General features: G+C 40.7%; 1 protein-coding gene across 1 annotated transcript in view; it reads left to right on the forward strand.

The window, feature by feature from the left end:
* Positions 1–79: 79 nt before the first annotated feature.
* The window catches only part of LOC139716300 (cytoplasmic dynein 2 heavy chain 1-like), a 101,594-nt gene continuing 83,848 nt past the window's right edge, over positions 80–17,825 (forward strand). Inside the window, 16 exon segments of the mRNA XM_071627863.1 lie at positions 80–129; positions 4,930–5,239; positions 6,080–6,226; positions 6,914–7,076; positions 7,701–7,964; positions 8,873–9,105; positions 9,796–9,967; positions 11,140–11,290; positions 12,288–12,435; positions 12,733–12,908; positions 13,786–13,981; positions 14,556–14,816; positions 15,747–15,845; positions 16,330–16,356; positions 16,359–16,474; positions 17,040–17,268. Coding sequence (XP_071483964.1) covers positions 5,039–5,239; positions 6,080–6,226; positions 6,914–7,076; positions 7,701–7,964; positions 8,873–9,105; positions 9,796–9,967; positions 11,140–11,290; positions 12,288–12,435; positions 12,733–12,908; positions 13,786–13,981; positions 14,556–14,816; positions 15,747–15,845; positions 16,330–16,356; positions 16,359–16,474; positions 17,040–17,268 — 2,583 coding nt within the window. The 5' untranslated portion in view covers positions 80–129; positions 4,930–5,038.

Below are 17,825 nucleotides of genomic sequence, written 5' to 3' on the forward strand. Positions count from 1 at the left end.
GCAAGACCATCTTTGATTGGATGACGAGAGACAGGGAAAAGATTCGACCAATGAAAAATGCCAATATTTACACATAGTTGAATGTAGGAAATTCCTGTGTGATCGAGAAGTGATCCCCGACCCGCAATGGTAAGTTCATCAAAATCAAGCGACTGCTCTTCACCCACGAATCAAAGGATTCATCAAATAAACATGTTTGCTTGTTCATTTCTCACAGGTGATAACGGAATTCGTGTTGCGCCATTAGTGGCTTGGAGAATACGTGATTGTGGCACGTAGATACCGAACGCCATTCCTTGGCAACCACATGTACATTGCCAGGCCGGTGGAGTCCCGTGCTTCTTCGCCCGGGTATCGCTGGGATGGTATCGTAGTGTGATAGGCCGCGGCTAGGCTGCTCGCAGCACTGCATAGAAGAAAGCTGCAGCCAGCCCATGGCATTGCATGCACCAATTTCTTAACGAGTTATAAATTTACACATCACATACCAGTGCAGATGCAGTGGCAAGGCATCAGGCGCAACTACCTACCTATTATTATATAGAGTAGTCTAGGCCCTATGTTATTGCTATTACGATCCTGTTTCGTTCGTAAATCGTAGCCATAGTCTACGTACTACTACTAGAATCTAGACCTCGGCTCTGGCTCTACTAGGTAACTTAGATTGTTACTACAGTACTTTCCGCGTATCGGGTATCGCTTAAACAGGTACTCCGTTTCATTGGGTAGTAATGACATGTCAAAATCAGTTCCAATGCACATTAAAATTTTTAAGATTACCTGATAATCGGGTTGCCTCTCCGCATAAATGGGTAAATAATTTTCTTCTTATCTAATTTCTACCCACATTTCATCGCAGACATAACACTTTAAGAAATCATGAATGTCAAAATTTCCACGGCTAGAGTAAGAACCCCAATTTTTGGCCGGCCTCCAATGTCCGGACACGTCCCACTTATCACAATGCAGCAAAGTCGACTGACAACACAAGCATATCACATCGTTTCACACACTAGCACACTCACTCACCACAGGAAAGTGCCTGAGTCACCTCCAAAAATCCATCTGAAATCCCAAATTTTGCCATCAAAAACACGGAATCGCCACAATTTTTCCAAAGTGCGCGCGAATTCAGTTCGGGAAACCCACTCACAAGGGGGGCCCCTCCTTATAAGTAACCCGTCCCCCTTATAAGTAACCCCGTCCCCCTTATAAGTAACCCCGTCCCCCTTATAAGTAACCCCCGGGGCACCCCTTATAAGGAGTCTCCACGCTTTTTTGCAATGCAACGCGAAAATGAAAGGACTGCGGCAATTCGCTTGATTATGTCCATAAAGCTTCACAAGTTTCCTAGTTACTCACGAAATTTGAGCAAAATCGGTTCGAGGCATCATATCTAAAATCATGGATTTAAATGCGATGTCAAACGACCCATGCGAATGCTGAAATGCGAGCGATTACTGGCGTGAGTGTCGCCAGGCGCGGCGGCGCGGCAATGCTTGAGTGCAGACGTGGCGACTGACCGACTGACAAGGGGGACGGGGTTACTTATAAGGGGGACGGGTTACTTATAAGGAGGGGCCCCCCTTGTGAGTGGGTTTCCCGAACTGAATTTGGTCCCGTGTGAAGAATCGGGGTCGTCGAAAAAGCGCTAAAAATTGAAAAATTACGCCGTTCCGTTGCGAGATTTTTCGGTTATCGCAAGCTCAGAGTGTGATGGTATCCTCAAATACACAAAAGAAAAACAAAATCTCTGTACGTGCCGATGCAGTGAATAAATGTACAGGGGCTGAATGCAAGTGCAGAGTCCCCAAAATTCGGACACGAACGGGCGCCGCAACATCCCCGATGCGACCTTGCACCAATAATGTATGGCGCGCGCGGATTTTTCAGCTGCCTTGTATGCGTATTGACATTGCGCACGTGTCCGAATTTTGGAGACGCTGTCCGAATTTTGGGGAATTGACAAGGTGATGATATTTGGGGTTTTTGTGAAATTTTATGATCTGTTTAACAAAGTAAATATTGGGAAAAATGAGGTTGATATATTTAACATGTAGATATAATTTTGGAGAGTATTATTTGAGTTGAATAAATATTGCAATAAAGCTTAAGTGTCTGAAAATTGGGGCTCTTACTCTAATCGCATTCTCTTCTTAATTTGCAAAGAAGACTGATCATTTGGGGAGTGATTAAACATGAAAACACAATACATGTACATGTACCAGTACCGACTTGACACACGTAAACGAACATTTAGTATGTAGCTGGCACTCAGACAGACAGGAGTTGAACACACTAAATGCGCTCCTCCCTTGCTCCGCAACAACATTCACAATACGAGATGTTTGCAACAAAAATCAGGCCATGCACCAGCTCCAAAATTTTGTTTTTCCCCAGTCACTTCCCGAAAAGTAACCCGACATTCTACATGACTAATGCATGCAAAGAGACGTGTTTATTTTCTGGAAACGTCTGCGTGTTAGCGAGGAGTCCATAGTCAAACAACAAAGTTTTCTGAAGACATATTGTCTATAAAAAGAGTAAATTATTGCTCGTGACTGAGCAAGTGTGAGGTATGTATAACGTGCCGTGCATCACAAGCACGCGTGTTACTAGTAAGTTTACAGTGTAGGTGTTTGGTGCAGTGTACAATGCATGTACATACAAATTGTACACTTTGTGTGTCTCAGTTGTGAATGAGACGTGTTCTTCTGTTAATCGGGTACTCCGCTTAATCGGGTAAGAAACGCTCTGCTCGAGCCTACCCGATTATGTGGAGAGTACTGTACTAGATCTAGATCTACTGTAGAAATACTGACTAGATTCTAACAGTTCTATACTACAGTGTAACATTAACATGTTAGAATTTCTAGAAACAATGGAATAGAACTTCTAGTTCTAGCATGATTAATTATTACCTATTCCCAAGGCCAAACTAACTGTTTAAGGAAACGCTGTAGCAATGTTAGAACTAGAACCTAATGGGCACATGGCATGGCTACGATTAGAAGAATGGGCAAATTGAATCGTGAATAGAACGGTGTCTAGACCATCTATTCCCGTTCTGTTGCGAGATTTTTCGCTTATCGCAAGCTCAGAGTGTGATGGTATCCTCAAAAACACTAAAGAAAAACAAAATCTCCGTACGTGCCGATGCAGTGAATAAATGTACAGGGGCTGAATGCAAGTGCAGAGTCCCCAAAATTCGCGACACGAACGGGCGCCACAACGTCCACGAACGGGCGCCACAACGTCCACGATGCAATCTTGCGCTCACAAGGTATGGCGCGCACGGATTTTTCAGTGGCCGGCCTTGTACGTGTATTGACATTGTGCGCATGTCCGAATTTTGGGGAATTGACAAGGTGATAATATTTGGGGATTCTGTGAAATTTTATCATCTGTTGAACAAAATCAATATCATTACCGGTAGGTTGATATATTTAACATACATTATTATAGATATAATTTTGTAGAGTATTATTTGAGTTGAACAGAAAAATATTGCAAAAAAGCGTAAGTCTCCGAAAATTGGGGCTTTTACTCTAGATCTAAAACCCCCAGTTTTCGGCCGGCCTCCAGAACCCGGACACTTGACTTATCACTTATCACAAACCAGCAAATTTTCCTGTCACAACACATGCATATCACATCGTTTCATGTAATTTACTTGTACACTCGTTCACCACAGGAAAGTGTCTGAGTCACCTCCAAAAATCCATCTAAAATCCCAAATTTCGCCTTCAAAAATGCAGCAATAGGTGCAACTTTTCCAAAGTGAGCACGAATTAGAACTGTTAAGAATCAGGGTTGCCGAAAAAGCACCAAAAATTGAAAAATTACGCCGTTCTGTTGCAAGATTTTTTGCTTATAAATCGCAAGCTGATAGAGTGTGATGGTATCCTAAAAAACACAAGAGAAAAACAAAATCTCTGTAGGTGCCTATGCAGTGAATAGATGTACAGGCCGGCTGAATGCAAGTGCCGAGTCACCAGAATTTGGACATGAATGGGTGCCGCAACGTCCCCGATGCAGCCTTGCGGCAACAAGGTATGGTGCGCGCTCATTTTTCAGTGGCCTTGTGGTAGTAGACTCTCTGCGTATTGACATTGAACGCGCATTGCGGTGTGTCCGAATTCTGGGGGATTATCAAGGTGATGATATTTAGGGATTTTGTGACATTTTATGATGTATTTAACAAAATCAATATTGAGAAAAAGTAGTTTGATATATTTAACATACAGCTAAGTTATCTGATTTTGTATGTATTATTTGACTTGAACAAATATTGCGAAAAAGCTTAAGTGTCCGAAAATTGGTGGTTTTACTCTATAGGAATAGGGTCTATACTGGTAGCCTAAGAGGCTTTCTTCTTATTGCAGTGCGTGCATGCATCCATATCAATTATGATGTAACGTTAGATCTAGGGTGTAGGCCTATTTGCCATTTGGGGCCTACTGTTTTTATTTTGCTAGTCAGCTGCTATTCGCGAAATTAAAAACTCGAAAATATTGACTCTAATGCTGATATGAATGTAACATAAATGCGTATACATTTCTCTGTTCAGTACAGGACTCCATGATCGCGAATTTAACCACTCGCGAAATTGTCGGGAAGTCCTGATTCGCGAAAATTTAGACTCGTGAAATATATGGCGTATACAGTGTTTCACGAGTAGGGTCAATCAAGGGCTAGGCTGCCAGTACTAGGATTCTACAACCGTACAGTACTGTGCGGAAGAGAGGTCAGTCCACAGACATTTGGGTCTGTTATAGTGGTCTAGATCTGTACAATAGTTTACCCTACCACTGACAAATTAACAATTACAACAGAGTTTGTATCTCTGTCAAATTTAAGCACCTCAATCATATAGCATATTTCTTACAAATTAGATTTTCATCTTGCTTTCTCTCACTTTGTCTTTAGCTTTGCCTTTGTGCTTTGGTTGGAAAAGGACTGAATTGAGCCCCGTTTGCATTGTATTAAAATGAGGCTCAGCTGAAGACTGAGAATCTGGTTGCACATCACTTGAAAGATGCCAACAGATGACGTGAGGAAGGAGCATGTGCTCTCCTCCTGTGCAGCTCTCCTGGGTATCCCGACTGGCGACGATGCGGTGACCAGCCTCCATTCTACCCTGGAGCTGAACAACTTTTTGGACGATGGCAACTGTACCGTGCTATCAGCCAAGCTTAACAGCTCCGGGGGGAACAAGAACATTTTTCTGGCAAATAAGGTAATGCAGCACCTTTACATGAACTTGGAACATATGTTATGCAAATATGCAAATACACAGACTATTCTACTGGACATTCAATGAGCAAGAAGAAGATGAGAACAACTATCAAGAATTTAGAATAGGCAAGGTGATTCCAATTTCCCATATGAAGAAAGATTATCAAGTGATTGTAGAGTAGTTATCCCTGTTTGTGATGGGATGCCTTTTTGCAGCAGGGTCCAGGGGCATTTTCATTGGTCGACATCAATGAAACAGCTAAAGAGTGGCAAGTATGCTTAGTCCCTTTTTAGAACAAAAGCGGGAGTTACTTGCAAGTGTTATGGGAAGTAGAGGTACTCTTGCACCTGATTGGGTCTTTTCATCAACGTATGAAATGGTCCCTGCCACTAATAGGCACCCTGTTGCAAACAGGGATGATTACTCTAGTCTCCACCTTATTCTGTTCCTTCGTAAATGTAAGTTAATTCAAGTAAAACAAGAAAGTAGCTTCTCGTCCAAATTTTTGGAGAGAGGTGATGTGGGAGGTCCTTGCTATTTGATATTTTACTGTTTTTATTTCCAGCCGCTGCGTACATAGGTAATTGCAACCTATTACAAGGGGCTAGTGTAGTTTTACATCGCCTTGTATAATGATGTCTAAACATGCACAAAATAACCCTTAACCTTTCACAACCTATAGTACTTGCATCTGAGTCTCCAAAGTCATGTAAAAGTTGAATAATTACTGTTAATTTTGACTGTACACCGTTGCTGTGTGCGTGTATGCATCGTGCCACTGCAACCAAACACAGAACTTCAACTCACGTGATTGTTTTAAACATTTTTTTTTCTCATCAGATTACTGTGAGTGACACAGGAGAGAAAGTGGTAGCATTCTTCAAGCTTCGCCCAGATGTGATCTCCGCAGATAATATCCAGTCTGATGTCCTCACCATTTCCATGCTAGACTCTCCAGCCCAGGCCCTCTATCATGCAGTTGATAAGGTAAATCACCTGACTCCAAAGAAGACTGCATGTAGACTTTGTCGAAGCACCAAACTGTCTGTGACTGATTAGCCCACAAGTTCTCAAGATCATGTCATTTTATCAGTTTGTATATACCTGGTCTTGTCAAATTACTTACTGAAGAAGATATTTTTAAATATGAAAGAACTGTAGTGCACTTTGGGGACCACTCTAATAGAAGCATATTTTTGTCGTGAGGACAACTGATGAAACTTGTCAATACCAGCTTCCGATTTCAAGAACTGAAAAATCTGTATCTGCATTTGAAAGTCCTCAAATGCGATATAAAATGGTAGTGTCTACTGCAAACAAATTTTATTGATTACTTGTGAGATAATTTTTCTTAAAACATCTTTTTGCATGTTTAAGTGATTCTGTCAAATTATGTTTTTAATGTTTCTTATCGTATGGCCTATGCTGCATGAAGGATTAATTGTAGAATTGTGTGGAAAGACTTCAATGCTAGGAAATGTAACGTTTAGCTCGGTCAGTCAGTTGAGTGGGAACTTACAAAGTTGTGTCTGTGATGCCCCCATGAAATAACATAAATGCTTTTAAAGGTAACTCATTCTGTATGGTAGAGAGAGTTATCCTTGTACATTGTTGAAATGTTCATTGAGTTACGGGAAATAACTGAGTCATTTATCTGTCTGTTCGTGTCTGCAGGTCTTTGCTCCTATTCTGATAGAGGACGAGAAGTACAACCGCTCCTTTAACCCAAAGTTGCAGAGCCTCCTGAGTGAACTGAGGGCAGGGCTGAAGAGTCTTGTCAGGAGAAAGGACCCTTCCCAAGCTGGCACAGACAAGAGAGGAGATAACGACTTTGCAGGCAAAATTTTAGCTTCTATCTTCTCTTCTACTATGAAAACATGACATTTTTCACAGTGTGGGAATTTTCACTGTCACTTTTTGCACTCTACTGATCTACCGTGAAAAGACAACAAGCGAATATTTTTGTACAGGGTAGAATACGTACAGAAATACTCTCATCCCCAAAGGTATCAAGTGAAGCTCACTGAAATTGGCTCGGAGTCACAAAACCTGCCAAAGAAAGTGTACCTATGAATAAAAGAGGTGAACTTATATCATTACAGGCTGACTTTGCCTTTGCTTTGACTTTGCTGCTGCCACTGAAATGAGGCTTGCGGGGATTTTCAAGAAATTTGTCATGTTCTCTTTGTGCAGTGAAGTTTTGTCTTGCTTATATGGAAGTGGGGTGAGCCGGGATTGTGCATCTTTGAAAACTTTTACCTTTGGTTTTTTTTTTCTTAATGGGTGAAAACCTTCACTTGACTGTAGTTGAGAATGCTCAATTTCTGGCTTTTGTGGGCTGATGAAGTAGACATGTGTGCGACATTGATGTCGCTGTCATAGAAAGTGTGGATGAAGGATTTAAACTGAAAGAATCAAGCGATGAGGTTGAACTTCTATCTGATGTCTTCCTCTAATTTAGGCATTCTGACTCCGTCGGACGAGTTCCAGTTCTGGTCGGAAGTGGCAATGTCTGGGCGGAACGAAGAGGCCCGGGAGCGTGCCCAGCACTTTCTCTCCTTCTTCGAGACGGTATCGCGAGAGTTTGACAGTCTCGACAGCTTGTCCCTAGAGGAGGTCCAGGAACTGGTTGACACCACCCAGGATGCTGTCGATGATGTCTGGAAGCAAGGGGAGTTTGATCCCTATCCCGAGAAGAGGATGGCCCACCTGCTCGAGGTCATAGGTCAGTAGAGATGTAGTCTTGATCATGCTGCCCCTGTTTCTGGAATGAACATCATTAATGACCACTTTATGGCTGATGATGGTGATGATATGGTAGAAAAAGTAGGAGCAGTAGTGATAGTAAAATCATTCTGCTAGTACTACTACTACTACTACTACTACTACATAACTACTACTACTGCTGCTGCTGCTGCTGCTGTTACTACTGTTACTACTGCTGCTACTACTACTACTACTATTACTACTACTATTACTACTACTACTGCTACTACTACTACTACTACTACTACTACTGCTACTACTACTACTACTACTACTACTACTACTACTACTACTACTACTACTACTACTACTACTACTACTACTACTACTACTACTACTATTACTACTACTCTACTAACAATGATAACAATGTACAGAACAATGTGCTTACCAGGTAGTACTTAATTTTTAGCCACTGAAACTGCACAATCAAACCAACTTCTTTTGTTCTCTGTCAAGAAATTTAAGTGTTGAGGGGTCTGTGTCTGCCTGTGAGACACAATGATTCTAATGTACGTGTATATGTTATATCAATGAAGTTGTTACAGTATTGGAAATGCAAAGATTCTTCTTTATTCTTTCGTTAGCCCATATCAACATCACCATGCAGTAATATTGGCTTACAGTACTCTTTTGGATTTATTTTGGGGTGTAGAGTTGACTTCATGTATTTTTATGAGGCTGTCCAGCAATTTTGCCAAAGAGGGCTGTAGTGAGCCACATGAATGGTGATGCTGCCTTGCTTCCATATAATTCAAATACAAGGGGAAAGAGCATTGTTTAGAAAGAATTACATAGAAAAGGGCTGTTGAAGACTGTTACTAGTGACTTTGATTTCTTGCTTTTACCCAACTTGTGCTATTCTAGGCAGTGCATTTGGGCGTTTCATCCAGCGCAAGCTCGCAGCCTTTGCCCTCTGGCAGGACCCCTTCCACAAGGTAAAGCAGGCTCTGCTCAGCGGCATCGCCATCTGCCTCAGGTGGGTGGCCAGCTGCGAGAAGCTCACCGAGCAGTTCTGGAAGAGGGACCCCATGCACCCCTGGAAGGGGCCTAAGTTCACCTCCGAAAGTCTCTCCCAGCTCTCCAAGAGACTGCAAGAGGTAATCAGCGTTGTCTGATATAATTGTACTGTGCTTGGGTAGAGATGACCCGGTTTACACATTACTTGGTAACAAGTGGGCTTTCTTCACCTGAGATGTCTGAAGTTTTAAATCAGAAAGTTGGGATATGTCACGACTGCATACATATATTTTTATATAGAAAAAAATAATAGTATTCATTCCAAAGGTATTGGAGGGGTCAACAGGATCTTTTTAAATGCAGTTGGCTTCTTCAAACTGATGATAATTTTTAGTGGCAGGAGGACACACAGCTTTAATCAATTGTAACTTCAGTATAAAGATGAAAAATCTGTAACATTACCGCTTTTTAATTGTCTCATTGAAAGTCATTGTATTGAGAAGTAAGTCACAGTATAATTTTTCTCAGAAGATGCCCATTAGGCATACTGCTAATATAATTAATAATACCCGTTGAATCTTGAAGATTGGTGATATAGTAGAAGTTTCATTCTCTCAAAGTACTTGTGATTCTTGGAAAGGCTTATCAACAAGGAAGAATTGTAAAATCAACATTGAAGTAATAAATGCTTCCTCAATTACTTTTGAAATCCATTCAATGACTCTAGAGTCACGTATGGTACGTTAAGGTGGGAAGAACATGGCAAGTATAAGAGTGGAACTTCTGTCAGTCTGTGATGCAGAATTGATCTCAATTCTTGACATTGTCAGATCGCCACGCTGAGGACGATCCACGAGCAGATGATGCGTCTGCTGTCGGCTGGTGAGCAAGAGGAGGTGAGACTGAAGGATGTCTTCTCTGCCTTCTCTGGGCTGAACGCTCTCCAGTACAACCCTTACACTGAACCCATGTGGAGGGCTGCTGTTGCTCAGTTTGAAAGAGGTATGTACGTAGCCTTACTTCCTCCACAGGGATTGATTCTGGGGACGTGGTATAAAGTGTAGTTTTTTCTAAGTTTCCAGTAAAAATCTGGTTGCTCTATGTTGAGTTAATGGCTTTTGTCATGTGCATGTCACAACATTTCATACGTGGTCTTAGAGTGATATTAACTTTTAGAGAGTTAATATTTTTGTCCTTTGCTGCTGGAAGATGATGTAGGCAGTCAGAGAATATGAGAGGAAGTACTGATGCAAAATTTTTACTTGTGGCCAAACAGAAAGGCACTGAACATTTACTTTGAAGTTTTTGTAGAGATTGACTCCTATTCTAACACTGAAGGACAAGACATTTAATAGAATTTAGTGAGCTTGAAATACAGGACTCATAGCAGTAAATCAAAGCTTAACAAAACTTGTTGCTGGTGAATAGATGCTTGGTTCTTTAGATTTCCAGTATCTTTTTTTTTTAAAACTAGACTATTAACCTTTTGCATATAAATGTGTGGCATTGTGGATTAAAGAGACTCCCATGTATTTTGGTTCCCCTCAAACAAATAAAATTGTACTAACAACTGCTTAGGCAAAGTCTTTTCAGTGCAGCCTTTGATGTTTTAAACAAAATGATGTGAAATTTTTATTTTCAGTGATGAGCATGCATTCATGACGGGATTTTGATTCATTCAATGTCAGCAGTTTCCTGGTGTATGCATTTTCTGTTCTTTTTTATACAAGTTTTGGGATACATTTGTGTATCTATGCCCATGCATGCATCTTTATGGATATCTCTTTTCAGATATGAGATTTATATATTTTTCATCTGTGCATTTTGGAATAAATGATTAGTAATTGTCACTGTTTGTATCAAGTTAAATGTTTATTAAATAAATGACCGTTAGGTCTGAATTTACTGAAGAAAATCCCTGATTTGAACCTAGTCTCTAGCTTACAATAAGCCTAGAAGGCATACCTCGTATATGCGTATGTTAGTGTGCGTTTATTTGTATAGGTCTGTTGGTGTACAGCAGTGTGTCATGTGCATGTATGCAGACAAAACTTGCTCCGTTCATGGACTAGATTGAAACTAACTTTGTGAATTCTGGCATTCTGTTTTTGTCAAAGTAATAGATGGCAGGATGCATCAGCTAACTCCACTTTAAACCTTTTCACCATTGCCAGCTATCAATCCTGCCGAGAGGCGCATAGCCATCAAGCTGAGGTCGCAGTTCCGTAACGTTGAGGGCAACCCCAGCCAGCTTCTTAGAGAGTTCCAGAAGAACAAGGAGCTTGTGAGCCGGGAGAGCGTTCGCAAGGAGGTTGTGTCAGAGAGGTGCGTATATGCAGGCATAAAGATGGCTCTGTGCAGCATCATTACCATATCTGGGGTGGCATTTTTTTTAATGCGTATGTGTTCATAGTTTTCATATCCATAGCTGCCTTACTTTCCTCCTTAGCTATCATGTGGTTCATGTCTTCCTAATCTTTGTGTATTCCTATTGTGTATCTTACATATTTTCTGTCTCTATCAAATCTGTCATATCTCTTATATCCTCTGTATTTGTGTATGTATCTTTGATATCTACCACATCTTCCATATCTGTTAGATTTATACTTGTCTATATCTCCAACATCTACCACATCTTTCATATCTATTATATCTATACTTGTCTAGATGTCCAACAGCTACCGCATCTTTCATATCTAATATATCCTCTTTGTTTGTCCATGTTTTTGATATCCACCACAACTTTCATATATATTACATCTTCTTTGTTTGTCCATATCTTCATTTTCTACCATATTTTTACAGTTTCGTTATATCTGAAAGTATATTTTCTTAATCTGTCCATATCCTTCATATTTGTCACATCTTTCATATCTATTGCTGTATATGCCATATGTTTTGAAAGTATATTTTGCAAATTATGACTTGAAAGGCAATTTAACGAATGGTTAAATATGCCTTCGAAAACCACATTGACAGTATGAGAATGAAGTATTATCACTCAGTATTAGCCTTTCCCCATCTTGAATATGATATTCAACAAATTTGTGTCACGTGGGGGGGGGGGGGGGGCGCAAATATATTTGCAAGGTGTTGATTTTGCAAATATCAACTGACTTGCAGAAATATAAAAAAATAAAAACACTGAAATATTTAATTTAGAGAGTATATCTTCCCTCTCTGTCCATGTCTTCCTACATATCTATCTTATCTTTTATATGTACAATATGTTCGTTAGTATCAACTGTAAAATAAAGAGTAACATTTCATCCACAATCCTATTGAATGAACCTTAACATGCTTCTCCTTGTCTTCCCATCAGAGAGACGCTCCTGGGCCAGCTACAGGTGTATCTGAAGGCCATCAAGGATGACTTCAACGTCCGGACAAGTGAGAGCAGTCCACCCACCAGCAAGAACCTGCCTGAAGTGGTCAATAACATCGTCTGGGTGCGGCAGCTGGAGGCCAAGGTGGGTGCTAGATTGTCAAGTCGTCCCTGCTGCAACTTCTAAAAAATTTCAGCAGTTTATTCTCTCATGAAAGTTTACTGATTGCCCTGCACGCATGTATTTCAGTGGTGCTGTTCCTAGTCACCAGATATTCTTAATCTTCACAATACTGATGCAACAGAAGTTGCTGCATCTTAAATGTCTTTGGTAAAAAAAAAAACCCAACAAAACAAAACAAAACAAACAAACAATGTTTTCCCTTATAGAGAAGATACACATGTGTTTGATATCTTTTATTTCTTACGTTTTCTGCTTCAGGTTGAACAGACTTCCCAAGTGGCTGATACGCTGCTCAATGACTTGTCCGGCTTTGGCCGTTTCAGACGGGATGCAGGAGATCTGCTGGATGAACTGCGGAACTGGCGACAGGACCAGTTCGACACTTGGTCCAGCGAGATGCAAGCAGCCATTGATGACCCCAACAAACCTCTCAGGTATATATAATGTCATAATCAGATATTTTTGACTAAAGTCCTTGTACACTGATGGGAAAATTGTATCTGCAGCCTCACACTGATTAACTGTGCTGCATGCAATGTGTAAACACACAACAAACTGACAACCTCCCACTTGTATTATTCTTTATAAAGATTCATCTGGGGAATATAAAGCAAATGTATCATGCACTATTTTGAACCCCTTGTGAAAACATGGATTCCTCAGTGAAGAGAAATATCACTGTTTGCTGCAACCTCAGAATCCATAGCTTCAACTAGAGCCTCTCAGTACTTGGAATATTTGTTTACTATCGTCTGATCTCTGTAAAAGATCTTACCAAAGAGAAATGATTGTCACTGGAGCATTTTCATTGTTAGGAAGGCACTGGCTCATTATTTCAAGGTAAGAAATTCATGAATTTGAATAACAAAGCAGTACCCGCTGCATGCTATAAGGATTAGAACCAACACTTGCTTTCGGGCGAAAGCTCGGTGGTCTAGTGGACATGACGCCTGTCCGGTTAGGAAGGCACTGTAGTATTTACGTAAAGACTGCAGTGCATTTACGTTTCAAGGTAATTATCATCTTGTTGTTCTTAAATGTGAAAGGCGAATACACAAAGCTAGTGCTGATTAGAAATCAGAAAGCCTCTAAAGTCATCCATTTTCACAAGAGGGATATGTGAGAAGATGCAAAAGTAATGTGCTGCTTTCATAGTGTAGTAATGCAGCCACCATTTAGCATTTATTCCTGATATTTTATATAATTATGTGGTGCACTGATGGTAGAGTTTTTACAGCTTCGATGAGTTGCTTATTTTCCAAATCATGAATAAAAGCAATTTGCTCTGCCAATATATGACACCATTGCCAGTTTGCAGATGACCGGTAGACTGATGGAGTTTGAGACAAAGAACAACGAGCTGAAGGTTTCGTACAGCGAGCGGCTGGTCACTCTCATGAGGGAGGTGCGACAGCTGCAAGCCCTGGGCTACCCAGTGGCAGCCAAGATCCAGCACACCGCTGCCACGGCGCAGAAGTTCTACAAGCATGGCGTCATACTCAAACAGGTTTGTTCTCGTGTATGGCACAACAGTTTAAGTCAATGGAGCTTGAGATTTTGTGTGTGTGTGTAAATTGTATGTTGTAATAAGTTTGCCTTCTACCTGTTTGTTTGGAGAAAGTGAGGGAGGATGTCTATAGGACATCAGCAGCATTTTACAGTAAATAGCATTTGTGTGGGAAAGGGGAGGAAAAAGGAAGAGGGAGAGAGAAAAATAGAGGGAGTAGACAGATGGGAAGATACATTTCGGTTGGGAAGTGATGAAGGGCGGATGGGTAGAAATCAAAAGTATAGCTATATACCAGTATTCAATTCAATTCAATTCTATTCAACTTTTTAAAATGTTTTTTTTTTTCAACAGAACATATAAACGTTGATAGAAGTGTGTGTTTGTAGAATGGATTGATGAATGGATGGATGGATGGGTGGATGGATGGGTGGATTGATGAATCATATGTTGTTAGGAGGGACTATTGATGGTAGGTAGGTAAAACAAGGGAAAGGAAGGGAGGTTGTTCTTGTTCTTTTTCGATCTTACTTGGATTATTCCAATCACTACTCTGCTTCTCTCCCCACCCAAGGTGGCACACTTTCACAACAGCATCGCAGAGCAGATGATCCCCAGCCAGCGCAACATGATGTTGCAGTCGGCACTGGCCTTTGAGCGCATCATCAAGAACCCGCGGGCGGGGTCCAAGGACGAGGGCAAGGGCAAGGTGCAGGTGACGTGGGACAACCCCAAGGAGCTGGAGGAGTACATCACCAAGCTGCAAGGAGCTGCCGAGAAGCTGACCACGGAGAACAGGCGGCTCAGGAAATGGCACTACACTGTCTCAGAGAAGGTCAGCTATAATTTCAGTTCCTGCAGATAACCTTTCTCCTCCTGGCCTAAGTGAGCTTTCAAATCAAAACAGACAGATGTCCTCACTTTTAGTAGAAGATGTTGGAAAGCTCTGAGCTATAAATGATGAACTCTTGATATCCTTGAACCCTCCTTTTTTTTTGGGGGGGGGGATGGGGGAGGAAAGAAGGGGGATAGGGAAAAGACATACAGAAGGGTAGGTAGCAATTGGCATTCACTCTCATTAGTATCAAGTGTATAAATTGCATGATATAATAATGATAATACTACATTTATAAAGCGCATGACATATATATGTATATATATGTATGTGAGTATTGGGACTTGCCTTTACTTGTGCCCTTCATGAAAGTGCTGCTCTTGCAATGAAGAATATAAGAATTTGTATGTGGTGAATATACCTACTTATGCTGCTACTAGTACTTGGGCTTAGTTTACGTGCTATTTTCTGATCACACTACTCAGCTGCATACTCTGTCTTCACGTCTTTGTCTTCCATTCGGCCATTCATTCACAACCGTGTTGAAACCGTTGGTTTGACGACTTTTCTTTATTAATTCCAATGACGATTGATGAACACGTACTCAACTGTTTGAATATGTTTCACTACCATACAATGCATTGTAACTTCCAAACCAAATTAAAAGGAAGGAAAAATGGCACTGTACCTAGTTAGGATTACTTTAGTTAGGATTACAATCCGAATATGCTAAAAAATTGTATTCCTCCTTTGGGTTCTACTGCATGCCCCCTTCCCCTTATCAGCTCTTTACATGTTTCTCATTCTGAGCAAAAGGTGGAGCTACTCGTAATATCTGCCTTAACAGAACCTTTGAAATAATGTGCGGGAAGCAAAGTTAGGAAACTTCCTATCCTCTTTGCCAACCAATACTTTGTGCTTGATTTTCAGGTTGTGTCTCTGATGTCCATCGATCTACTTCGCCAGCAGCCCAGATGGAAGGAAGGTCTGCAGGAGATACGAGGCATCATGGCTTCTCTTGAAGCACAGGTAGGATTCTCTCTCAGGATATATGTGATCCATGCAACAATATCGAGAGCAGACATATTTTTGTTGTATAGAGAGAAAATGTATCTGTTATCCCTTCCTCTCTATCAGTCTGTCTACCTATACGTCCATCTATTCATCTGTTTATCTATCTATCTATCCATCTGTTTATCTATCTATCTATCTATCTATCTATCTATCTATCTATCTATCTATCTATCTATCTATCTATCTATCTATCAATCTATTCATGTATCCAACTACCTATCCAGGCATCTATAAATCTATCTAGTTTTCCATCCTCTGTAAAAGTGGATTTTTTGTGCGTGTAAATTTTTTGCGCTCCACCGGGTATGATGGATTTTGCTTTTTTGATGTATTAGAAAGCATTTTTATTTCTGCATGTTCAAAACATATAGATAGCCTACATATCACAAGCACCCATCCAAAATATTGCCCAATGTACTTTTAATTTTGCCATAACCAGGGCTACAAGAGTCAGGACATGAAGTCATGAAGTGGAAGATGCACTGGGACCGGCAGCTCTACAAGGCCCTTGAGCACCAGTACCAGATGGGCCTTGAGGCCCTGAATGAGAACCTACCAGAGATCAAGGTGGAGCTGGTTTACAGGTGAGGAGAGATGGAGATGGCAGTATTGAGGAGAGTTAAAAGTTGGGAGACTGTGGTTTATGAAACATTGTATTTGTGTGTATATGTTTGTGTGTGTGTGGTCATGAGAGAGAATATGTGAGTGTGACAATGTGTGAATGTGTATGTGTTTTCAGAAGAGAACTTCTTTCTCCCTCTCTCGGAGTAGTTGAGTAAAAATCTTGATGGACACAAGTGCCACATGACAACCAAAGGAGTATTAAAATGGTCGTCTCTGCTGCCAATTGTAGCTGAAGATTTGATCCTATTTCTTTATCATCCCTTCTGACTCAATACCTCTTGCCTAGCCATTCCATTCTGTTAACAAATGAACTTGGTACAAATGTTAGTGCTTTTTATCCTTTTTATGAGTAAATTCAGGTCAAAATGGCTAAACAACTGTAGAGTAGCATCATTTTGTCAAGAACATGGCCTTCACGATGCTATCTGTATAGCCATGAGTTAACCTCTTACTTCCTGTAGTGAACAAAAAGCTTTTAGCTCTCAAGTGATGACATTATGTTTTACTCAAACCCTTCCTTTGCAGGCAACAGTCACTGCAGTTCCGTCCACCCATCGAGGAGATTCGTGCCAAGTACTACCGCGAGATGAAGAAGTTCATCAGCTTGCCCTACCACTTCCGGGGCATTGGGGACACGGGAGAACCGCTCATCTACCCGGCTATCATTGAGAGGAATGCATCTGGCTTTCTGGGTGTCTACAAGATGGCCGAGCTGCTCTTTGAGAAGCTGGACAAAGCCAAGGAGATCTTTGAGGTGAAGAAACCGTGATGATGGAGTATTGTATTAACTCACAACTAACCACTGGGAAGACTGAAATGATTATAAGTTATTCATGGGCCATTGTATGTCTAATTGAAATATATATTCTTACCCTTGTTAACGTATGCACAAGCACATAGCACATCCATTTAAACCAAAGTGATTGATAAACACATATCTATGTTTGCATTCTGTGTCGGTAAACTTCAGTATTGTCTCGACTGACACAAATATCTAGGTCAGCTGTGGCATGGTTCTTGGAGTACACTGATATATGAAACAATGGGCAATCGTATACAAAAGTGGATATTTTGCTTTCAATCCTAATTTTTTGCAAAGTGGGTAAATAAATGTTTCGCAATGTTTTTATTTACCTTAGAATCAAACATCAAGGAACATATAGCAAGTGATCTGTATTGAAGTATTTGACTTTGCTATTTTAATAGGTTGCGCGAAAACAAATTTACAAGGCGAATTAGTTGCCACTTTACAGTACATGAAATTATATTTTTGCTTTCTTCTCTTTGATTTTGCATCTTTTGAATACATTA

The sequence above is a fragment of the Diadema antillarum genome, unplaced genomic scaffold (genome assembly GCF_040938485.1).
Source record: "Diadema antillarum isolate AM-2024a unplaced genomic scaffold, OU_Dant_1.0 scf00000063, whole genome shotgun sequence".
In the NCBI taxonomy this organism is placed as follows: domain Eukaryota; kingdom Metazoa; phylum Echinodermata; class Echinoidea; order Diadematoida; family Diadematidae; genus Diadema; species Diadema antillarum.